We start from the raw sequence: 26,673 nt of genomic DNA, 5'->3' as shown, positions 1-26,673 counted from the left end.
TAGAAATTTGACCTCCTTCATTACACCCGAAAGTTATCCTAACTTTCACCCTGGACCCTGGTACTCCACCAGTCACCAAATCCTAACAATACTAGCTTAGCTTTCCTTTTCTGCTAGTGCTGGAATCTGGAGTTTAGTCCCCATCATCTGTTGTCTACAGTTACTACCCTAAATTCCTCTTTCCCCAGCCCAGTCCATTTGCCACACTACAGCTAGGGCATTATCTGTGAAACGAAACCAATCACATCACTCCTTACTTGGGCACTTTCAATGATCCCTGATCCCTTTGGCACTTCCTAATAAAGGCCAAACTTCTAAGTACGATACACAGTTACCTTTGTAATCTGACCCTACTTATCTCTCCATATTCATCTCTCCAGTTCTATGCTCCCCACCCTTCTTCCCATTACACATTAAGTTTAAGTGATGCTCAATTATATGTAGTACTGTAGTACTGTGAATATGCTATGCTATCTCACATTTTTATAGCTTATATGTTCCTAAGTTCTTTCCTCCTATCTGAATGGAGGGGAAGTCCTTTTTACACTACCCCAGAGGATGATCTTTCTCTACTATGTTAATCCTATAGTTAGTTACATGTATGGTATTTACCACACTGAATGGTTATCTTGTACGTATATGATGTTAGACTGAGCTACTTGAAGAAAGAGTTGATGTCTTTTCATTCTGGAAACCTAGAATGTTACCTAATTTAACTAATTATCAATAAATATTTGTTAAATCAGGACGCAATTCTACTATAATGTATTTTGGCACATCAGAAAACCTATGAATCAAAAAAAAATATATGACTTAAAATCTTCCTTCTAAAACTTGAACCAGGTTATGCCAAAAAACATCTCCATTTATCTGTAAATACATGTGCAGGAAACACTTTTTTAGGGACGCTTTTGATTTACATAGTACAGAAAGCAAAAGAGATTCACCTATATCTGTGAGATGTTAAAGACTGACTTGACTACTTAAAATAGCATCCCTTTCTTCCAGGAGTAAGAGCAAATCATAGCATCCCTTTCTTCCAGGAGTAAGAGCAAATCTGATGTAATAATATCTCCATAATCAAGTACTCTACAAATTTGCTAGGGTGATTAAGATTTGGGAGGTAGAAAAGAGATTCTAGAAAGAAAGTGAGGCTAAAAAACCATGAAGTTCAGTATACAGTAACTCAAGAATGAAGACAAGCAGTGGCGAGAGAGGTGTGGTGACCCAGGAGCCCATGAGACTTCGCATGGTTCCCATATAAAAAACAAGATCACAAAACCACTGTTTTCTGCACACTGCTTGTTTCAGAGAAGGCATTCCCTTGGGATGACAGGGACTGTGTTCTCAAAAAGGTTTTGGTTGTCCAGCAACCCAATTCACCTTTCAGACAGACTGCAGGGATATGCGAATGGCCTTGAACATCACTGCTGTGGTACAAAGAAACTCAACAACACCAACAACACACAAAGCTGAACTATTATCATGACACAGTCCAGAAGGAAAATCTAATAACCCAAGATCCTACTGAAGCTTCAGGTAAAAAACAAAAACAAAAACAAAACCAAAACCAAAAACCAATCCAGAAAATTACATTCCTGCTCCCATCACGACAAAATCTCCTTGTCCCCAAATCCATTTGCAACTGTGTCCTGCAGACCCAGATTTTTGTTTATTCTGAGAAGTTCATACTTAACATGCTTAAAAGATTCTAGACAAGGTGAAAAGAAGGAGGAGCAAAAATGCTGCAGGGGATCTTGCATGTTGGGAGATTTAGACCCAGTACTTATTAAAAAAATAATGGACAACATGGAGAAGGAAAAACACTACAATACCAAATCCAAGTGCAACTGTTAATATTTTTGTATTTCCTTTTTTTCTCTATACACCGTTTTCCTCCATCACAATATAACACACAATATGACACATCACAATACAACACAATATAACACACAAGGGATGCTATTTTCTGTATCCTAATTTTGTCCTTAAAAATACATATAACCATGAACATTCTACATGAATTATCTGAACTACTTTTATTATCATACTATTTGGCCAATGAATGTACTCAACTAGTAAATTACTCATCTCATCGATGGATAGTTTAGATTTTCTTAGTGTTTACTATTTAGGAATGTTACCTCAAATACCTACATGTATAGGCTTTTAACAGGTATTTATTTTTCTCTCCTTAGGATGGATTCCCTCAAAACTTTGCATGGGGGGGGGCACAGGAATTTTAAAGGAAGTTTTCATAACTGCACAACTGCATTGCCCCCAAATTATACAAATCTATGGTGCCATCAGCAATTTATGTTTCCCTTCACCCTTATTATGCTGGCTATTCTTGAACAAAATTAGCAAGATTACTAGTAAGACTGAACAAGTTCTCTATTTGGTAATTATTAAACGACATCTGTCTTTTAACAAGCATGTCAGCAGTAATGTGTAAATAGGAATTTTCCTTTATCAGCAAAAAAAAAAAATAATCATTCAGCCTATAAAAGAGAAAAACTGATTTGGAAGTATAAAATTTACCACTATTTTGACAAGTACTTGCTGCTTATTGTTAATTAGTCGTGTGTACAACAACTATATGTGACAAATCCATGTTATTGCATATTTTGATTATAAAGCAAAATGTATATATACTTAACCTGCATTTCTGTAGCTGACCAATTACTCATAAAAATGAAAAGAAAGACTAGAGGTGGACATACCCAATCCTGAACTCTCCTCAGTCCAGGACTTCATGGCTAGTGGCACTGAGACCCGGTTTAATCTGACTCCATTCAGTTCATTGTTCAAGAGTGTTTATAAGTGGCACCAGCAGGATACGGAAGAAGGAATGTTTATCTGGCCCAGTTACCTTTATCTCAATCAAGAGAAACTACACTATCATCTGATTACTGACATTTTCTTAGCCACTGTAGGGAGGGGTTAATACCAATCATTAAATGAAAAAAATAAAAACAAAACAAAACACAACAAATAGGCTCCATGGTGTTACAGATCAGAACCTTATTGTTATACATAAACTTTTGGGTTAGTTTATGCCTACTACAATTATGTGTAGATTTCTAAATTAAGTGTGTATGCTTTCATAAATAACAGAACATCTGAAGGAAGCACCGTCTCAGAAAAAGTGGGGTGGTGCAAGGCCTACATTCAGAGAGACTGAATATCTGCTGGAAACAGTTCGTGAGCAGTGGAGAGAGCTGGGGATGGGAGACAAAAGATGATCTTTCATGAACCAAATACTTTAAGCTTATGTACATCATCACTTTTTCATAAACCGAGACTGGATGAACATCAGTTCTAAAAACATGAGGATTTTAAAAAATAATAGCATTCAGAATCAAAATCTAGAAAATAGTTCAGTCATAAGGACATACTGTTCCTGCATTTTCCAGTTAGTCTTCAATCATAAAATGCAACTGTTTCACAGCGTCCAATATTAAGTACACCATTCAACGAAATGCTACTGAGCTCTTACACGTCAGAGATGACAGTTTTACATAGAAACAAGAATTCTCCCCCAAACCAAATACACAATTTAAAGCAAAATAAAATTATATCTTACACAAAGCAACAAGAAATAAGGTGGCACAAATTCAAAATAATTGCCAGTACAATTTCTCTAGAAAAAAAATACTCAATAACTAGAAGACTCAAAGGTGATGTAAGGGGTGGGGGAGGGAGGGAAATTTAAAAGGTCCAAACCACCTTACCTCTTTTAAAATTAACACTGTATCAAGTTCTGCTCCATACAACTTAGCATTAGCAGTAACCCCTTAGTGCTTATTCTGCATATAGTTGCTAGATGTGAGTTATTAGGGCAATCAAATTATTAATGCCCTTGGGCAAATGCTAATTAAATGGAGCATACTGAATAATCAAGTCAATCAGTACTACACTGTCAAATATACTCACTCGATTTTCAAGTCATCTCAAAAGAGAAAAAATTTTCTTTCCTAGAAAATTTTTGTTGCCTATGAAAGCCTATGTCTATTTCAATGAAGTACAAAATGGTGATGACTAAAGTAACTGGCTAGAGACAAAACTGAGAAAAATTAAGTTACAACATTTAATAAGAACATCTTACAATAAATATACTTTCCTCTTAATTAGTTTAATGAGTAGGGAAGGATAACTTATTTCAAACAGAAGCCTATAAAACATTTGAGGCTGAATATCATAATGTAATCCCTTTTGAATAAGCAACAACTTTTATGGATGAAGAAAAAAATCAAGTTATATAATTTGGGGAGAGGGACAGACTTTTAATAGATAATATCTTCTAGTGCTGATAATAGTAATAATAGGATGGTCATCACATAGTATAAAGTATTTAAAACAATTTAAGGGATTTTATTCTCTCTGGAGACAGATACCATTATCTGTCAACGTTAGATTTTCGTTTAGTCAACGTTAAACAGTATTTACAGGGAACAAATATTAGAAGTTCTTGTTGGAAAACATTATATCTAAATTATACATTTATCAAAAGAGAACAAACTTTCATAAGGTATTTTTTGGACTTTCTATCTGAGGGCTTTTAGAAAATGAGACAAGCAAGAAAAATTTTACTTTCCTTAGAAGTGGTAGTCTTTAAAAACCAGTCTTGTCGGGGGGCATCTGGGTGGCTCAGTGGGTTAAGTCTCTGCCTTCGGCTCAGGTCATGATCTCAGGGTCCTGGGATCGAGCCCTGCATCGGGGCTCTTTGCTCAGCAGGGAGCCTACTTCCCACTCTCTCTTTGGGGCGCCTATGTAGCTCAGTGGGTTAAAGCCTCTGCCTTTGGTCAGGTCATGATCCCAGGGTCCTGGGATCAAGTCCCGCATCAGGCTCTCTGCTCAGCAGGGAGCCGGCTACCAAATATTTTCCATCTCTCTCTGCCAACTTGTGATCTCTGTCTGTCAAATAAATAAAATCTTTAAAAAAAAAAAAAACAGTCTTGTGAAGGTCTTTTCACAGGCATTTTCTTTGTCATGATTGCTTCTTTTCTTCCTATCTCCTAATCTAATTCAGTACCCCAAAATACACCAAAATGCACCCAGAAAAGGAATTACTGTATTCCAAAATCAAATTACTTGCAAAATGGCCATTTTTACATATAATTAGAGATCAGAATCAAGAAGGAATAAGTCACCAAGTGCTGAGATGGCCAGATTCTGAGCTCTGTCTGAAACCTGGTCTGACCTGGCAGAACTATCAATTTCCTAAACTCTTTCCCATCTCCTACTTCTGGAAGTAACTTCAAATGATTGTCTCATGGTATCCTTTACAATACAGACATGCCTCATCATTCCTATAAAATCCTGCCTATAAATACAAATACACCACTTTTAGTGGCACCTCCATAATGCTTAGTCGGAGATATCCTCACACCCCAATCTCAATTTGTACATTTCATGCTTTCTACTTTATCTCAAATAGCTACCAAATATAATTTTTCTTTCAAGATACTGTGAACATGCTACATACCTAATGTCAACTTTCTTGCCAAGTTCTAATTGTCCTACAACTAATATGGACCAGTGGCTTTCAAACTTTATATACCAAAGAATCACCTGGGACATCTGTAAAATGCAGATTCCTGAACCCCACCAGCCATTCTCTAAGTGATTCTGATGCAGGTGGTCAGAGGATCAAATTTCAGAACTCTGGTATAGGCAGTTCTTAAATTTGTGGCAAGTTGCACAAATTTTTTTTTTTCCCTAGAAAAACTGCCATAAGTCAAATGTCATTAGTTGAACCTGATTTTCCCCCATATAAATAACAATGTAAATAGGAAGTTACACATTTAATAAAGGGACTGATGTTCACATTTTCAGAGATGTGGCTTAACATCGCACTTCATGATGGGTACACTATAAAATATAAACCTTTTTAAATACACAAAGCACAACATAGAATACAGTAAAAAATTTTAAAGGACTTATTATGATAAGCAGCAGTGTACCACACAAAGTTTTTTTTTTTAAATACAATTCTTGCTTTATTTTTACTACAACACAGAACACCTTAAAACGTGGAATTTCAAAGGATTTTCTCTGAGAACATTAGTAACTTCAAGACTTCTGATAATATTTAACCACTGGATACTCTTACAAAAATTACTCCAGGGTATTATTTTACTGCCTCTTCTACTTGCTGTATTTTCTTTTCTTTTCTTTTTTTTTTTTTTTGTGGCAACATCACACACCAATTTGTAGGCTTCTGTTTGCTAACAAAATCTGAGCATTCATCAACATCTCTACTTTCACGTTGCCTCATTTCATCTCAGCATAGACTGGATGCTGCTGAGTTATTCCAACTGTTTCCAGAAAACGACGGTTTCTTGTGATTCAACCTAAGCAGTTGCCTTTACAATACACCTACAAGCCATTACATACATTTCTCATCTACTCTACTGGCCCTTCACAGCATTTTCTACTTTAGTGTCCGAGGTCTCAAAGCTCTGGCTCAAATGGCAGTCAGATTCAAAGGCAGAAAAAGCAGGAGTTCCATTTAACCCAACAATTCTTTCAATTTTGGCCAAAGTTACCAAGTAACAATATTAAGGCATGTGCACCTGTCTTATATATGTTAATAATCACTAGGTCAGGTCACTACTTTTTCCACTTCATTAATCATTTTAATCTTGCTCAAAATATTCAACGGATATCGTCTTAGGATCTGCCTTCAATACCAGCCCACCAGTTGAAAAAGAAAAACAAAACAAAACAAGATGCATTCATTTCAAAGCTTCAGAATAAATTATTCTGCCTTAGTTGGCGGCTTTTAGTTTCTCCTTTTCTGCCCTCATTAGCCATCATTTTCTCAGCTCTTTCAGGCCAGAGAGAAGCAGCGATGGTGCCTGGGACTAGAACCCCCAGGGGACAGCAAAGCTCAGAACTGGAGCGCAGCTGGCAAAAGCTCAGCAAACAGGGGCATTTGCACTCCCTGCATAGGAAAGGACAATGACTAAGCCCTATCAGAATAACTACAGTTTCAAAGTCAAAACTGAGGGCTCAGTTCCTACTTCCAGACTTCTGTCCTCCCTCACATGAGCAAACCACAGTTACCCTTGTACACAAACACTATGCCTCAACTTACTACTACAACGTTCCAACTTTTATGATTTCTAAAATTCAACCTCTCCAGCTTATTTTCAACTTCCAAATGGTAAGAAGTCCTACTAACAATCTGCATGCACCAGTGCAGTCAATCTTTCCCAGGTCCTGTGTCCCGTCCACCCCAAGTTTTCCCTCTTCTATTTTTACATTTTCTTGCTTAATCCATCCCACATTTTCCCTTGTAGTCTTCCGTTTTAAGATGCCTCTTAATCTGTTTAAAAATGAACAGATTTACTTAATATTTATTACAAATGACCTCCAATGATTTAACATATTGAACACCCACCAATAAACACATCAGTAAGAATTCAGGTCAAGGATAAACTAAATCGATAGGGATAATGATCAAGAAAACATTCCGAAAAAATATGGTTAATTTAGTTATTGAAATGCTAACTGCAATTAGGATCAGTAACATTTAGCTGAGGATTCTGAACATACATTATCAAATTGATGCTATCTGAAAGTTTATATGTTCCTACTGACCATGTGCAATCTCATAACAACTTATAAAAAATGGTCTTTGAACACTGAAAGCCAAACCATTTGTTAACAAATATTTGCCTGAGATGATTCCAACATATTTGAAAGAGTCAGAGAGTTAAACCATGCAGTAACACATAGCTTTAAAATGGCAGTCCAGACATTAAGGAAACATACAAAGTTCAACAGTTTGGACTGATACAAATTTCAAATGCATAAAAGGTTATTTTGAGAATATTAAAATAATTTGAGGCCTATTTACTTTATGAGTACTCACCTGACTCTTGCAAGTATCTATATACCAAGAAGTTGACCTCATCACTGCTTATACTCATCTTTATTCCCACTTAAACCATGAGGTCACAACACAGGATATAACCCTAAAAATAAAACAAAGTTAATTAAGTATTTTCTCAATAAAATATTTTTTAAACAAAACGTAAACAATGTTGTAAAAACCATTTGATTTTGTTAAATGATGTAAAATGAAGGTTCTATATTGCCTAATAATAAACCCTAACAAATAAAAGTTATTCCAATAGTTAGTAATAGATTATACAACCAAAACGTGGCTGGTCTATTTTTCTGCAAGGTAACATATTTGCAAAAAGGATTCAAAATTTAGAGAAGGGCTTTAGCACTGTATTTTATATAACTATATCAAATAGCATTAAAAAGTTGTTTCCTCTTCTCAACTGTAAAAAAAAAAAAAAGAAGAAGAAAGAAAAAAGAACAGCACATTTTAGGAATCAGATATTATTTATTTAGGAAAAGAATGATTTTAGACCACTGGGTAAGGGATGAACCATCTACATTGGTTTTGTCTACATATCTGAGAGGATTTGATGTCTCTGTTCTCTCAACATCTAACCTGCAATGTTCAAGTTTCAGAAAGATCTGGCTACGTTGTAAAGCAGAGAGGTGGGAATACAGTTTTCAAAACTTAAATGATATTCTCTTAATGGACATACTTAAATCTTGAATTCAGAGAAAGGAGAAAAAAGGAAATGGAGACCTAATTTAGATATGTTCTCATTATACTTATCTGTTCTCATGTCACAGAAATTATTTTAAAGTCAGCAAACATCTTTTGTACAGAGTCCGACAGTAAATATGTTAGGCTTTGCCACCCATACACAGTTTCTATTAAAACCACTCAACTCTATGGTTGTAGCACAAAAGCAGCAACAAACAAGATGTAGACAAATGAGTCGGGCCATGTTCCAATCAAATTTTATTTATGGATGCTGAAATCTGGATTTCATATGATAAAGTTGGATCATAAAATATTTCTCTTCAGACTTCTTTTCAAGCACTTAAAACAACAACAAAACCACCTTTCTTAGCTTGTGGTCCTTATAAAAGACCAGTGGGCCAGATCTGACCACAGACTGTACTTTTTTGGTCCCGCATTTTAAAAAGGATAGACTGACATCTATTCAGTAAAGGGCTATCTAACACTATGTGCCTGTGCAGACTGTCCTGCTCCATCATCAGTTTCTTTATGAGGCAGAGTTCACGGGATATGTAGAAGTCATAAATTAACAAACACCTGAGTAGGCTACTGTGTGAGGGAAACTGCTGCTGCCCTAAGTTGTGGAAAAAGTGGTGACTAAGCACAACAAGCTCTGTCACAGGAAAGAAGACAAACCAGAAAGTAATAACAATTTTCCAATGACACACACAGAGGAATTCCTGACCAAATTTTGTAGCCAGGAAATACATCTTAAAGAAAGTATCACTGGTGTTTAGACCCGGAAGGATGGACTACAAGAGGGATGACATAAATACTTGTGGGAAGAAGGCAGGGAATGGAAGGAATCCAGTGAGCGGTAATAGTTAGTGGAAAGGCTGGATGAAGAAAGAGAAACAAAACACGGAAGTAAGGCTCAAAACACAAACAAAACCCTGTTCTGTGGGACCCTGACATCATCACTTAGAGAAAATATACTGACAGGTTTTAAGCGGGTGGCAGAATCACCAGACCACACTGTATAAAGATCATCCTGGCTCTGACATGTAGAAGAGACTGGAAGGAAGATGGACTGGAATAAGAGCTGCGGTAGTAGCGTGTTTCAGGGACCTAATTAATGAACGAAACCTGGGTTGTGGCACTGAAGCCAGGGAGAAGTACAGGGGTTCCAAAGTGTGATCAGCTGGACAAAGGAATGAGGTGGAAGGAAGAACCAAAGGTTCTTTGAGGAAATCTGGATTCACAATCCAGAAGAGAAGAGAAGAAGAGAAACCACGGACAAAGAGTCACAATTATCTTCATAGAAAGAAAAAGGTACTCTTCCACAAAATTAACTCAGGAGGTACAATTAATAACCTGGATGTTTAGAATGACAAAGGTAAATACTCTTTTGATGATTCTGGCTCAGGACATCTTGTCTAGATGGTACTATGGTACATTAGGTGACTCATGCCCTGGAGGGTATCTTCCTCAGTTTTATCCTGACACACAGTAATATGTAGCAATGTATCTGGCATTCAGAGTATATATTAAATAGTCAATTTTGAAAGCCTGTTAAACTGAATAATTTTTAAAAAACAAAACAACTAGAGTGGCTCAGTCGCTTAAGTACTGACTCTTGATTTTGGCTCAGGTCATGATCTCAGGATCGTGAGACTGAGCCTCACACACTGGGTTCCGCATTGGGCATGGAGTGTGCTTGGGATTCTCCCCCACCCCTGCACCCCACCCCCACTCTTGCATGTACATGTGCTCTCTCTCAAAAAACAAAACAAACCCAATCCCACACCATTACAGAATTCTAAGAAATTAAATCATAATTTGACCAATCATGGATATCTGTTTGTAAGGGGAACAATTCATCATTATTTCATTAACAGGATTTCCCAAAATGAGATGTGCTAGGTGGAATCCAAGTGAAACAGACTGACAAAAAAAGAGTATTATTTTCCTCTAATATATCATTCACTTCAACATTCAAACACTGGTGCTGAAGTACCTAAGATGCATAGGTTTTCAACAAAGCTTGGTTCTAATAAGCTAAGGTCATCAATGTCTCAACTTACAAAGCGGTGATCAGTGATTTTTCAGCATTACCTAATATATTCCAGGGCAAAGAAAAATACAAACCAAAATGATATGTTATTGTCTATAAATGTTCTTATAATAACTACATAATGCTGGTAGATTTTAAAAGATCATCACAAAAAAATGCCCAAGAAGTAGAGCAGAAAAGTTCTTATCTGTTCAAACTGCTATTTATTTTTTATTTCATTGATCACAGTGCTCTAACAATTTCTGGAATCAAGAGTAATATTTTTTAAGGGAAAGGGGTAAACTGTTCAAATTTAAAAGTATTGTTCCACCCGTAGTTCTACTTCAGCTCGCTCTTACGTTCCTAGAAAGAACCTTATTGCTCCTCATGTATGTTGCTAGGGCAGACAAATCTCTATGCTGAGAGTAGAATAGACAGATAAAATAAGGTTCACCCAAGCCTTGCAGAGTTCAGTTAGTGAAGAGAAACATACAAACAAAGGTATCATTAAAAGAAAAAGATTTGTAAGTTTAATGCAATCTGTACTAGAGGTTTTGGTCCCAATTGCAATAAAACTACACAGAGTCTACAAAGACTTAAGTTTATCCATTTTCAAAGACACTTAATTCTAGAGTATGGTTTGGTATTAAACTGACCCTTTTAAAATTGTAATTTCAAAAAGACACCTGAAAAGAACAGGAGATTGGACAACAAAAAGAAAACATTAAGACACACTCTTGACTGAAAACATCAGTCTTCACTTTCAAAATACCTTAAAAGCCTGTGTGCCAAAGAGCGAAATCAGACTACCTCTTAAGTGGATTCATGATGGCTTTGTACAACTGCTCCATTTTGGTCTGTTGGCTAACACAGCTAAGATGGGTCCTCTATAATGTGATGTAGTACTCTTCATCCATCCCAGGTGAAGACCAGACATTCAGATACCAGCTATCATTCATTTTCAAAGTGTATACAAGAAGTCTTACCACTGCATCTCCTCCATTTTGTACAACTACCTTTAAACAAGATCACAAAACAGCACCGAGACATTCATCGCGTCTCTATCCTATACCACCTGGGTGTCAGGTCTGCAGAGGTAAAAATAAGTCCTGCCCTCAAGGAGCTGATGGACTATTAAATGAACAAGATATTCGAAATGAATAATACTTCCAAAAGTCACAAAGTGATTTGGGAGGGGGGAGCAGAGGGAGAGAAAGAAATCTTAAGGAGGCAACACACTCAGCAAGGAGCCTGACGAGGAGCTTAATCTCATGACCCCGAGTTGATGACCTGGGCCAAAACCAAGAGTCAGGTGCTTAACTGACTGAGCCACCCACATGTCCCCTGACCCAAAGCAATTTCTGGTATATTCTGCCTTACTTAAATAGTAAATGAATGAGTTCTAAAAATGGAAAAAAAGTAAATGACTTTGTAGTTTTCCATCCTAACTCTCAGAACAGCCTACAAACTCGTAAGAGCTTTTATCCAAAACTCCTATCAGTTACAGGCAATTAGTTAAGTCAGATCCATGGCTATATTAGTCAAAAGTAAATATAAAAATTAGTCTTAACTAATATTTAGCCAAGTGTTTACATTAAAAGTACACTTAATATTTTCAATGTTCACTATGAAATATTTTACTTCAAGACATTATAGACAATAATTTAACAACTATTACAAGAACAGGCTTGCTGAGACAATTTAGCTAGGATTCATTCAACTGAGAATGTACACACTTCCAGGATCACAAAACTGAGTTCAGCAAACACACACTGAACAATAAGTGCCTCACAAATTTAATCATCTCCCAGGACACAGACATACATTCTTTTCTGGGTCCACTGCTGGAGTAAGCCAGCTCCCAACTATAAACCTCTATCACATCATTTTAAATGTAAAAGAATGAAAGGACAGGGAAAGTTATGGATAGACATAAAACCAGAAAGATTTTAAGTGCCCTGCCTACCACACATTATTAAGAAGATCTGGAAACCCTCTGCATGATCCAAAATCAAATGTTTAATTGAAATTATTTTATCTTACACAATATGTAGTGGTGGCATATTATCTTATAACAGACATATTAGTTTAATTTTTGAGTTCTCAACTATTTGGATGATCCTAAACCTTCATTCCTCTAAGACTGCCATCAGGATATTTAACCTTAAAGTTGTTTCTTTTATTTCTTTTTGGTAGGTGTGCTTTAATTAAAGTTCTCAGAATCAGGAAAAGTCTCTACAACTAAGTAACTGGACGAAAGGGAATAAATAAATGGTTGTTTCTTTTAAACTGAAGTGTTGCTAACATGTCATGTTAGTTTCTAGTGCCTAGCATGGTGCACAATATATTATGCTCCCCACAAGTGCGGTACCATCTGTCACCATACGAAGCTACTACAACTCTGCTGCCTATACTCCTGCCGCACCCTTCTACCTCCTGACTTACTAATCTTCCATCAATAGAAGCCTGTGCCCCCCACTCTCCTTCGCCTATTTTTCTGCCCCACTTACCCCCCCCCCATGGCTATTCTGATTCTTACTGAATACCAACAGACTGGGTCCACTCAAGAGAACAAACCAATTTATGGCCCCTCTAGCTGAAACACTGAGGAAAATGTTCAATTTCACCAACAATAAACACAAGAACGTTCTGACCATAAAGATGAATAAAGATTTAAAAATATTCAACATCACCAAAATTGTGACAGAACAAAAAATACATCTGTAAATACATCTACAAATATCTGCCACAGTTGTTTATTCAAAAGATGAAAAAGATCAACAATATTGAAAGCTATTAGAAGAACTTTGATATTGAAAATAAGAATTATTTTGGGACCCCTAAGTAGCTCAGTCGATTAAGCATCTGACTCCTGGTTTCTGCTCAGGTCATGATCTCATGGGTCATGAGATGGAGACCCACAATGGGCTCCATGCTCAGTGGGCAGTCTACTTTGAGATGTCCCTCTGCCAACATAGACATACACGCACATGCTCCCTCTCTCAAATAAATAACTTTTTTAAAAAATTGTTTTAATTTGGCAAGTAACTGTCAATGCCACCTTGGGACATTCTGGGTTACCTTTAAAAATAAATATGAATGACCCACAGGTGCTCAAGGTAATTGTTATGTTGGGGATGGTATGGTGCTGGGAGATCATCCAGAAGGAAGGATACCTTAGGCTTCTCTGGAACTCAGCAAGTGAGAACTGCTGAGTGACTATAACCAGCAAGATGGTGAAAACTGCAGCTTGCCTCTTGCAACTGTGTCCATTGTCACAGTCTGACAAAAGACACCACTATGCCTGCTTTCCATCTGGAGGACTACTCCAGTCATTCCCAGCCCTGTGGTTTAAATGACATGGACCTCCTGGTCCAAAGGAAGGCACTTACTTAATAGCTTAGTCAACCAGCATATTTTATTTACATCTTCAGTTTAGGGCTGACACCCCACCCCCACATATACACATATACACATATCACCTCCCTCTACCCCATCTCAATCACACCTGGTAAATGAAACGCTAGAAGACGTTTGCTGGTTTCTAGGAAAGACAACCTTCTCCTTTCAGAAAGGAGGGGGCAGATAACAAAGACACTATGTACCTCATTGAGGCTAGAGCAGAGATGAGAGAAAAACAGAGGACACCAGGGAAGATAGACAAGAGAAACTATGTTATTAATGACATCAAATTATTAAGCAACTGGATTAAGTACTCTCAGAAACCAATTTATCATTCTAATTCAGTTAAAGAAGTCAAAAATTAATTTTATTGTCTAACCCAATTTGAGACTTCTCAGCTGCAACAAAAAAAGGCAGACAAATTGGGGGAATTATCCAAGAGATTTTTTAAAACAAGAAAATGACTAAAATTAGTGATAGATTATATTTGAGGAAACAAGAAAAGGAGGGAGGGGGTCACATTTTTTTGAATTGTTTCCAGACTACAAAGTATGAAGAATTATCCATAAAAGTGGGGTGCCTAGAGAGCACAGCCCTCCGGGGAGTCACACTTTATATGTGTTAAACTAGAGACAAAACAGAGGACATTCCTGCAGAAATGCTCTGGAGTAGTTAAAATACTACAGCTCATCTCCTATGCCAAGTGGTACCTCTGATCCTGTTCCCCTACAGGAATGGATTTCTCCTAAGTTACTTCAATTATTTAGGGTGATAAACCAGTCCAAACAAACGTAGATGAGATACAGTTGTGGCAGTGGGGTAGTGAAAAGTGGAAAGTAAACACTACATTAGTCATGCAATTTTAACAAAACCTGAGAGGGGACAAATGCACTAAAGCACTACTCAGTCAAAACTGGAACACTTCCAATGCATCAGGCACCATGACAGGGGCTGGAAATGTGGCTAAACAAAGCTAAACAAAGTAGACCAGGGCCAGACTGGCAACTTCACAGGTTGCCGTGAAGAAAACAATTAATACTAGTTTGGGTAAGAAAAAATAAAGAAATTATGAAAGCATAAACCTTAAGGCTGAGAGAATAGGTAAGCAAAGGATGTAAAATGCAAGTGGCTTACAGGTTTCTGTAATAGGCACAGTGTTGGAAGAGTATTTTCCTTTAAATTCAAATGTCTAAAGTGTACCAAGTCACCTCTGCTCCTATGTATGTGCACACTGCTTCTCATTCGAGCGTTAAGGAAAACGAAGCAGAAGAGTATTTGTGATTACTGAGGAATTCCTACGTGCTATGTATGGGACGAAGCATTCTACACTTTAATTTCCTCTTCAGTATTAACTTCCTCATTTTAATGTCATATGAGAACAGCATTTCTATATATAGACATATGTATTTAGAAGTGTTATTAAAATACTAAAATTTCCTCAGTACAGAAAAAAACAAATGGAAAATAGGATGGAATATATAATGTAAAACAATTTAATGACTATGAAGAATGAAAATTCTCAGCACTAGAAGGTCCTATGCAGGTGCTAATTTCAAGACGTGACATATATTGCCAAAGGCCCATATACAGTGCAGGCTGTCGGCACTCAGCTTAAATAGACTACCAGCCACCCACTGAAGTTCCAGATGATGACAGGACCCCGCTCAACAACCGTCTCTAAACTCACACAGAATCATATATCAAAATTACTTTGGGTGTGAGTTCTCAATCTGCTGTGGAGCAAAGTAGATAGTTTATTTCAGCAAAGTAAAATCTTGCTGCCGTATCACCCACTGAGTTACCTGAGGAAACTCTGGTCAAACTGTCTCGCTAAAACCAAAACACATTATCATAACTAAAAGACAAAAACAAAAAACAAAGTGTGTCGGGGGAAAGAAAGGAGACAGGGGAGAAATTAAATCAATCTACTCATTAGCAAAGTCATGGTGCTTTACTACCATCTTATGAGATGAACAATTGTCTGTACAATTCATATGCTGAAGACCTAACCCCTCTGAAGTCTCAGAATGACTTTGTCTGGAGATTCGGTCTTTACAGAGGTAAAATGAGGCCATTAGGGTGGATCCTAACCCAATAATGACAAGTGTCCTCAGATGAGGAGGGAGAACACCAAGGATGCATGTGCACAGAGGAAAGATCATGTGAGGTTGTAGTGAGAGAGAAGGTAGCTATATGCAAGCCAAGGAGAGAGGCCTCATCAAGTAATTTATCCTGCTGACACCTTGATCTTCGACTTCCAACATCCAGAACTATGAGAAAATAAATGCCTGTTGGTTAAGTCACCTTATCTGTGGATTTTGTTATGGCAGACCTAGCAAACAGATATATATCCATCATCACCAATTCTTATAAACTCTGATCATTCATCTGAAGCCTTTAAAATCATTGATGTTAAAATTCACAGTTGCTAGGATCTGCCTTTTTTGAAAATTTGCCTCTATTTTCAAGAACCCATCCTGTTCAAAGACAATGAGATTAACAGGATACATTAACATTTTATAATCATCTGCCCCACCATGCCCCTTCTCCTTGAACTGGCCCCGCCTTTGCACCATGAAACACTCTCAGGAACAGCACTGAAAAATGCATTACCCTTAATTTCCTGCCTCATTAAAAATAATTACAATCCTACAAATGTTAGGCAATAACACTGTTGTATGTATAAAATGTGGCAGAATAAAGATTATCTTAAGATTTAGCTTTGAAAGTCATTGGTAATATAGCTTAAAATATGTATAAAATACATTCTCAACTTTTGCCTTGCTAAATCTTACAAGGTTTCACAAAATTTCATTAAACTAAATGAAATCATGTTTACCAAATTACTTTTGTAAACTATAAAGTGCAACATTAAGATTTAGAAATAGATAATCTCAAGAAAAAACACAAAGCTCTAAATGAAACACTTCAGCTTATGTTAATATAATATTAACCAAACTAAAACAAAACCAAAACCCAGTGCAACAAAATCAAATTATCTGGCTGATTTCTTAAAGTATCAACAGCAAACAACAGCGTATACACGTGTTTATATATTAACCATGAACTACAACTATGGCTTCATTGTCAAACACTCTAAGGATATCTTTCTAAAGCTTCCTGTGATATTAAGTCCAAAGAAAGGTAAAGAAGTATGTTTCCATAGAACAAACAAAAATTCTACCACTGTTTACATTAGGACAAATGTTAAGTTTAAACTGTATTTTTAAAGACCCAATCTAGTGAGATAATTTTTAATCACACTATTAAAAAGGAGACAACATCCTTTTATAAACTTAAGTATAATCAACATACAGTGTTATGTTAGTTTCAGGTATACAATATGATTCAACAATTTTGAACATTACTCAGTGCTCATCCCCACAACTGTACTCTTAATCTTCTTCACCTATTTTAGGCTTTAGGTTTTTTGGGGCACCTGGGTGGCTCAGTCAGTTAAGCATCCTATTCCTAATTTTCGCTCAGGTCATGGTTTCAGGGTCATGAGATCAAGCCCTATGACTGGACTCCCACACAGTGGGGAGTCTGTCTGAGATTTCCTCCCCTGCCCCTTCCTCTGCTTGTTTGCACTCTCTCTTTAAAATAAATCAATCTTAAAAAAATAAAGTCTTTGTTTGCTCATTTGTTATGTTCTTAAATTCTACGTATCAGTGGAATCAGACATTGTCTTTCTCTGACCTATTTCACTCAGCATTATACCCTCTAGGTCCACCCATGTGGTTACAAACAGCAAGGTCTCATTTTTTTAAGGCTGAGTAATAGTCTACCACCTCCTCTTCTTTATCCATTCATCTGTCAATGAACACTTGGACTGCTTCCATATCTTGGCTATTGTAAATAATGCTGCTATAACATAGGGGTGCATGTATCTTTTCAAATTAGTGTTTTTGTTTGCCTTGAGCAAAACACCCATACTGGAATTACTGGATTATAGGGTATTTATATATATATATATATATATATATATTTTTTTTTTTTTTTTGAAGAAGGTTTACACTATTTTCCACAGTAGCTGCACCAATTTGCATTCCCACCAAAAAGGAGAAAACAACTTTTTAAAATAACCTCTGTATTTCATTTGATTTATATAAGGTTTTTTTTGAGGGGAGGGGGTATATTTTTAATGATTTGAATATAAAGTGCCAGTAAAAAATCTATGGCATCTTCAAGAGAAGTTTATATTTTTTAAAAAGGTGAACAAGATAGTTTGTGAAGGGAAATTAGCAGGCGATGGCATTTTACTTTCTAATTTTGGCACATAAGCATCTTCCAGTAATTTTTCTAAGAGTGTAAAGGCTAATTTCTTCTTCTTTTAATAATTACAGGAAATTTTTGTGCTGTGAACATTTTTTCTTTTGGTTCTTGTTGCTTTGTTTTTTAATCAAATTAATGGTCACTGAAGTTCCAAAGCTGAGGAGTCTTAAGAAATTAAAGTATGGGGGCGCCCGGGTGGCTCAGTGGGTTAAAGCCTCTACCTTCAGTTCAGGTCATGATCTCAGGGTCCTGGAATCAAGCCCTGCATCCAGCTCTCTGCTCAGCAGGGAGCCTGCTAGAGAGCCTGCTTCCTCCTCTATCTCTGCCTGGCTCTCTGCCTACTTGTGATCTCTGTCTCTGTCAAATAAATAAATAAAATCTTAAAAAAAAAATTAGAGTATGGTGATAATAATTTAGAAGAGATAAACTCCTAAATTACTTTTTTCTTTCTTTCTTGGTTTCACCAGAATCCAGAGCTCTCAGATATAAATTAAAGATAATATGAGACAAAAAAATAAGATAGTAGATAGCTTATATAATTTTGGATAACAGATTTGAATCTTCTGGGCTTCTGTTTCATCTATAAAATGAGGAAATATTAGATGGTCTCTTTCACTTCTAAACTTCAATGATTAAAGTCAGTCCAAGTACATAATACCCTATGCAGAGTTACCAGATCACACAGTGATTTTTAATAAAGCACTTTTAACAAATTTTTAAAGACTGTCAGATCTCAGATAGACATCTCCAGAATTTGGGAAAGAGAAAACAAATTCATTAAAAAAACAGTTAAGTATTATGCATGATGCTTATTAGGATCAACTATCTTTTGTAACACCGATATATGTAAAGACTTGGGCAAATGGTGTACCAAACCAATTATTCATTAGTGATTGAGACTTCTAATGTCAATCATTTATTCCAACTGCGATTTACACCAGGGGTCTAAAAACTATGGCTTGTGTGTCAAATCCAACCCATCACCTATTTTTGTACAACCCACAACATCTTGTGGTTTTTACAAAACAAAGAATAGTTTTTACAATACATTCTTTTTAACAGAACATTTGCCATTGATTTGACAACAGGGGACACTAATTTTGAATCCCAATTAAGCAATATTAAGTCTGGCAAAGCTCTCTAGACAGAGAACAGTAAAAAAGCATCTATTATGTGATGAGTCAACCCTGATTTAAGTTACACAGCCATTAAACCTACAGGCCCATTTCTTTTTATACCCGAAAGGCCTCTGAAGAACAGCCTCAGAGTCCATCAGTGTGGAATTCAACTTGCCACACATATAAAAGAAAAGTGGTTTACACTGATGTATTCTAACAACCTTTTAAAATGTAAAATTACGTTGACTCCATGGTGGACTCAATAAAAAACGCATTTAATGATTAAATAAATTATAGCTAAGGTATAATGACACAATGAAAAGGACAAGAAATTAAAACACTAAATAACAGAAGATAGGCTATATTTTTCTTTGAAATTTTATTTTTAAGTAATCTCTATACCCAACATGGGTCTCAAACTCAAAACTCTAAGATCAAGAGTCGCACACTTTACCAACTGATCTAGCCAGGCGCCCTGACAGGCCTTATTTTTGGTACATCTTTTTCAGTTGTTGAACAATAAATCAGTCATAGGACTTAAGGCAAACCATTGTCAGTCTGGGAAAGAGTCAGGTATGGAAATGAAAATCAAGAAACTAGTCCCTCTGACTAGCAAGAAAAGCTCTGAGTTTGTTTGAATGGAAACCAGTATAAGAAAGGTAATAAAATTTTCTCAATGGAAACAAACTGACTTACCATTCCAGCTCTGGAACAGACATGTATGAGAATATGAAAGACGGGAACACAGCTAAAGTTTAAAAGGACAACCACAAGAATGAATGCAAACGTTGCTTAAAACTGAGATATTATATAGGCAAATAAAGAGAAGAAGGTACTAGGTATAATGAATTTAGAATTAGAAATAAATACTACTTATAATAGTATTTATGAAATAGTTTATCACAGAAGGACTATTCTTTGGGGGGGTTGGTTTTTTTTTTTTTTTTTTTTTAGATTTTATTTATTTATTTGACAGAGATCACAAGTAGGCAGAGAGGTAGGCAGAGAGAAAGGCGGGGAAGCAGGCTCCCTGCTGAGCAGAGAGCCCGATGTGGGGCGATGTGGGGCTCGATCCCAGGTCCCTGAGATCATGACCTGAGCCCAGGTCCCTGAGATCATGACCTGAGCCCAGGTCCCTGAGATCATGACCTGAGCCGAAGGCAGAGGCTTAACCCCTGAGCTACCCAGGCGCCCCTATTCTTTGGTTTTTAAAAGATGGGGGTTGAAGCGCCTGAGTGGCTCTGTGGGTTAAGCCTCTGCCTTCAGCTCAGGTCATGATCTCAGGGTCCTGGGATCGAGCCCCACATCGGGATCCTTGCTCAGCGGAGAGCCTGCTTCCTACTCTTTCTCTGCCTGTCTGTTGGCCTACTTGTGACCTATTTCCCTGTCAAATAAATAAATAAAATCTTAAAAAAAAAATAAATAAAAGATGGGGGGTGAACTAAGTAAATAAAGCTAAGATTACTAAGTCCTAAGTGAATCAAAACAAGTGTCCATGGACACACTATATTTGGTAAATTATTTGGAAGAGCAAAAGTAAAAAATGTGCAGAAGATTGGTCTCTTAGCAAAAATTTATGAATAATATACATCAAATGTCCAAGTATGGGGAGGGGGCACAAGATGAGATCAACACCCATCCTAACAGGCAATAAACACTTGTTCATATCAAGTGAAGACAAGGGAAACCAAGTTTAATACTCAGATAACAAGTTGGTACACACCTGTACCAAAACACCCCCCCACCCCCGCCACAGGATGGCTACCAGTAAACCTGCGAAGACAAAACACAAAAGAAAATGGGAGTAGAAACTGATGACAAAAATGAATTGAGATAGGCTTTGAAGTTTTATTGAAAAATGGGGGAAATCCACCATGAAAGTGTCTGAGGTCAATTTCACAGGGTGAAAGAAAACAGTTGGCAGTACTGTCTGGTAAGATTCCCCCCCCCCCCCCCCAAAACCAACAAACAAAAAAGCCCACATAGGAACAAATCAAGTGCAATCACTCCATAACCACACTGAGGCCCTGCAGTGCCCATCCTTTGTTAAGTACCCGACCCAGTCAGGCTACAGACAAACTGCAAAGGCAGACTTTTAGTACCATCTTATTAAAAATATTTCTTTCCATTTCACTGTAAATGTACTTCAATGCTTATGCTGTTCAAAGTGCTCAAAACTAAAAATCAGATTTGCTATCTTTATCCTATCCATAACAAAGCTTGACTGGCTTTTTATTTAGTATACAAATTAAATTTCAAAGTGAGGGGGCACCTGGGTGGCTCGGTCCTTAGGCATCTGTCTTGGGTTCAGGTCATGATCCTGGCATCCTGGGATCCAGCCCCACAGTGGGTTCCCTGCTGGGTGGGAAGCCTGCTTCTCCCTCTCCCGCTCCCCCTGCTTGTGTTCCCTCTCATGCTGTGTCAAATAAATAAATAAAATCTTTAAAAAAAAAAAAAAAAAGTCTCAAAGTGAGGTAGGTAGATCCTCAGGGTTCCCAAGACTTTTTAAGGGGTCCACAGGTCAAAATGATTTTTATAGTTCTAAGACATTACCTGCCTTTTTCACAGAATTGACTTCCACTCTGATGTTATTACAAAGCAGTAGTGGGTAAACTGCTCATACCCTAATGCAAATCAAGGTGGTTACATCTTACTATCTTAGCAGATAGTAAGTATGGTACAGATATTCTTCACTACCACACTCTCAAAAAAAGAAAAAAAAAAAAAAACACACAAATCCTTCACCGAAGAATTTCATGAAAGCACCCAAAACACTTAAGTTTATTAAAATCTTAGCCCTCACATATATATAACACATATATGTTATATATCCTATATAACAAAACATTAAGTACAAATAAAGCACTTCTGCATACTAAAACGATGACTGTCTCCAAGAAAAGCACTGTGCAATTAGTGAACTGCAAGCTGAACTAGCTACTTTTTTCATGGAACACCATTTTTACTTCAAAGAACAACTGACAAAGTATGGCTTTTCAGACTGAGAATTTGGCAGACATTTTCTTGCAAATAAACAAAGTGAAACTGTCACTTTAAAGAAAACAACTAGCAATATTTGCTGGCAAGAATAAAACCTAAGATTTTAGGAGAAAAATCAGGATTTGGAAAATTTATCAGCCACCATGAATTTAAGATTAAGAGCACCCCAATACTCAAAAACTCGTCTGATAAGATCAAGATGTTATATAGATCATGATGTTCAATAACTCTTTTCTACTGCATAATAAACATATGGAAAGTATACACAACTCAGTAAACAAATATTTTCCCAAACACCAACACAAAATTATGCATGAGGAAATGAACTATTCTAAGTTCAAAAGAGACCAATGGATTTTAATGTAATAATACAAAAAGTTCATGGAAACAATTTCAGACCTTGCATTGCAACTAATCAATAAACTACCCACTTGAGACTTGGCAGTATCAAAGAAAATATTCAAATTCATTTGAAAAATAAATTTTATTTTGATTTGAAAAAGTACCAATTACACATCTTTGTAAGACCAGATTTTATTTTTCCTAGACTTTGATTATAACAACATATCTCAACATGTGAATGCAGAAGCATATATGAGAACCTAGCTATAGTCTAGTAAACCAGGGATTAATAGAAATCTGCAAGCATATAAATCAATGTCAATCTTCTCATGAACTTCTTTTTGGAAATTCTTGGAAAATACTTATTTTTCATTAAATATATTGTTAGTGTTAACATGTTATAGATTGGGTTTGTTATGCTAAAATGCACTGGCAACATAAAATTTCATAGTTTTAATTTCTAATGCAGCAAATATTGACTGCTATAACACACATAAATAAAAGTTCTTTGGCATCATTAATGTTACAAGAACATAAATGAAGAATATATATCTGCTAGTACAAAAATTGATTTCTTCTTGGCAATATTAGTGCTAATCTTTTTTGGCAACTTTTATGAGGAAAAAGACCTCTTAAGCCATGAGCATTTTTCAGATTGTAACAGTTGATATAAACCTTGTTTGAATTCTGTTATGTTCATGCTGGAATACACATAGGTATCTAGTAAATTCACACCTTGTAAACAAAAAGGATACTTTTCGAACAACCTCATGCAAAAGTTCTACTTTTGATAAAACATATGGAATCTACTAAATAAAATATGGAGGAATAAAAATGACACTTCTGAGACTACACCTCTGTAACGAAGCTGGTCTCTGTTTCGTAGCCTTTATTTCCCAAAAGGAATACATTCAAGACTAGGTAATGGCAGCTCCTCTACACCACATATATGGAATCAAATCATGTAAAACTTTGGCACTATAGAATTGTTCCAATCATGTACTCAATCTATTGGCAACACGAGAAATAAAGAGAGGTGGCAAGCTGAGCAACAAATCTGAAATCCTTTTTGGTCAGATTTCCAGGTTATACCTGGTACAATTTCCACACCTGTTCCTCTGCATTCTGAGGACACAAAAGAAAAAACAGGAAATGCAGGGAACAGAGGAAATCTAGGGAGTAGAGACACATCTGTGTTTAATCATGGTAAACTAAGTAATCCACACACTATTACTCCTAACTAGATCAGTAACTGCTGTGAATACATTAAAAGAAATTCAAAGCATAATAGGGCTTCAGTTCTTTTTGAAGTCCTTGTAACACATGCCATTGTCACCCTTTTGCCAGGTAAAGAAGCTGAGGCCCAGGCAGAAGTGCTGCAAAAAAACGGCTCTCCCTAAAATCTCCCACCATCCCTTTCCCTGGGACAAGTAATCCTACTCAGAACACCCAAACTTACCACTATTCTACCAATGAAACTCTGCTTTGACAACACCTTCCACCTTCCCCTGAACCCCACCTCTGACCCCTACATTCTAAAACCAACTGAGCTCACTGCTCTCCTCAAAGAGTGCTTGTATTCTAGGTTTTCTACATGAATTACTCAACTCTCACCAACACACTTCTAGCCAGGTAGATGGCATGCTTTCATTAACAATAGGTTAATGAATAATAATGACTTAATGTCTACTTTCCAAGGAACTTATATACAGCAAAGGCATAAATACATCTCCTTAAATTTCTCCAATTTGAATAATATACCAAGTGTCTTTGAAAAGAAAAAAAAAATTACTTATCAGTTCCAAAGTGTTTGATGTTTAATGTAAACTACAGGATTAAAATAAACACAAATAGTTTTACTTGTTACAAAGTGGAAGTGCAGATGATCTAAAATGGGCTGTTTAAGTCCCCCCTTATCCTTGGGGAATGCATTCTAAGATGGCTTGCGGGTGCCTGAAACAGCAGATAGGAACCCTATAGATACTATGTTTTCCCCTATGCATACATACTTAAGAGAGAGTCTGATTTATAAATTAGGCACAGTAAGGCATGCTTACTAACAATATGCTATACTAGGAGTTATGTATATATGGTCTCTCTCTCTCTCCAAATATCTCATTGCAGAGTAATCACCCTTCTTCCAGTCGTGATGTGAGATGATCAAATGCCTCTGTGATGGGATGAAGTTAAGCGACTGACATAGGCACTGTGACATAGTATGAGGCTACTAGAGAGTTTTTGACAACACTCAGAGGAAAGGTCATGTGCTTGCTGGACTGCGGTTGACAGCAGGTAACTGAAATCATGGTAAGAGAAACTACAGAAATATAGAAATAAGGACTAGCACATGGCCAAACAAAAACCAAAAAATATTCCCAACTTAAAACTTTCCATAAAGAAATTATTAACCCAGAACACATCCACAGATATTGACCGTCATTTACTTTGTGAACTAAGAGTGTGAAAAAAGTGATATAAAAGTGGGAGATCTGAAAAATAAAAAGCAGTGTTTGGGGAAATGAATGTTTCCATGTCCTTCAATTTATCATTCCCAATGCAATCGTGCAGGAGAATGGCCAATAATGATTTAAATAATTATACTACTTGTATACTTCATGAAATGCAAGTCTACCTGAATACAGATGTATTTTTTCATTTACTTGCACTTAAGTAATATAAATATAGTTCAACTTTCAAATGCAGATGTGCACGACTTAGAAATTTCTAAAATTTGGTTTTAATACCAATGGACATCTTACAGCAACTTTATAAACAAGCTTTTATATATGAAGATGAACTTAATCACATGTCTAGCCAGGCTGGCAAGAACAAAGAATAAAATACAGCAATTTTTAAAAAATCATAAAAGACCAAAGCTTTTATTAATAGTTTAAAAAGTTAATAGCAGGGGATGGGAGGTAAAGGGCTAATAAAAGCTAAATGAAAACAAAATTTTATGTGTAGGGAGGGGTGGGAGAATATCTAAACTAGAAGGTTCCCCAGAGGTTCTTCAAAATGCGGCACATTACTCCTCTGGGAAGCTTTTAAAAATCCTGATGCCCGTGTCACATCACATGCTAATTACACCAGAATTTCAGGCGATGGGAGTCAGATACAAGTTTTTTTTTTTAAAGATTCTCAGTTAAATACAATGCACAGCAAAGTTTGGGAATCTTCTGTTTACCCAACTGAAAGCATTCTAATAATCTGCAAAATATGATAACTTAAGAAAAAGAGCTCTGCAGATCACAAAGTACTTCTCAAAATCCTTACGTCCTTAATTTCCCAGAGCTGCCATAACAAAGCACCACAAACGTGGGTGCCTTAAAACTGAAAAGCACTGTCTCATTTCTGGAGGCTAAAGTCTGAAATCAAGCTGTTGGCAGGGCCACGCTCCCACCAAAGCATCGGTGGGGGTAGATCCTTCCTTGCCTCCTCCAGCTTCTGGTACCTCTAAGTGTTCTTTGGTTTGTGGCAACCTAACACCAGTCTCTGCCTCCATCTCCACATGGCTGTCTTCTCTCTGTGTGTCTGTGTCCAAATTTGCTTCTTGTAAGGACACCAGTCACACTGGAATAGGGCCTACCCTAATGACTTTATCTTAGCTACATCTGCAAAGACCTTATTTCCAAATAAAGTCACAGTCACAGAGGTACCAAGGGTTACAATTTCAATAAATCTTTTGGGGAACATAATTCAATCTGTAACACCTAACTTTTAAAACTCTAATCAACGAGAAAACTGACTGTTGTATGATTTAATACAGAATTCCAGCTTTGAGAGAACAAACTCATAAATGCTACACTTTTTCGGAGTTTAAAAGGACAACAGATGTGAAGGTACTCTAAACAGAGGATCCATCTTCTTATATCCCTTCAGGAGCTAGACTACTCCATTATTAAACAATGAGATTACAAAAATAA

The 26,673-nt window shown here is 36.6% G+C and overlaps 1 protein-coding gene across 10 annotated transcripts in view; it reads right to left on the bottom strand.

The window, feature by feature from the left end:
• TBL1XR1 (TBL1X receptor 1) overlaps positions 1-26,673 on the bottom strand; it is a 172,654-nt gene that overhangs the window by 33,793 nt on the left and 112,188 nt on the right. For 7 of the 10 annotated variants that reach the window (XM_046002238.1, XM_046002234.1, XM_046002239.1 and 4 more), the window contains one exon: positions 7,883-7,985. The exons of 2 other annotated variants lie outside the window; for them this stretch is intronic. In XM_046002238.1, the coding sequence (XP_045858194.1) occupies positions 7,883-7,940 (58 nt within the window). In that variant the 5' untranslated portion in view covers positions 7,941-7,985. Of the gene's footprint in view, positions 1-7,882; positions 7,986-19,956; positions 19,967-26,673 lie in introns of those variants that run through there. One more of the 10 variants, XM_046002240.1, reaches the window with a different exon arrangement.

This window comes from Meles meles, chromosome 4 (assembly GCF_922984935.1).
Source record: "Meles meles chromosome 4, mMelMel3.1 paternal haplotype, whole genome shotgun sequence".
NCBI lineage: Eukaryota > Metazoa > Chordata > Mammalia > Carnivora > Mustelidae > Meles > Meles meles.
The sequence above is the reverse complement of the archived record's forward strand: the minus strand, read 5'-3'. Positions and strand labels throughout refer to the sequence as shown.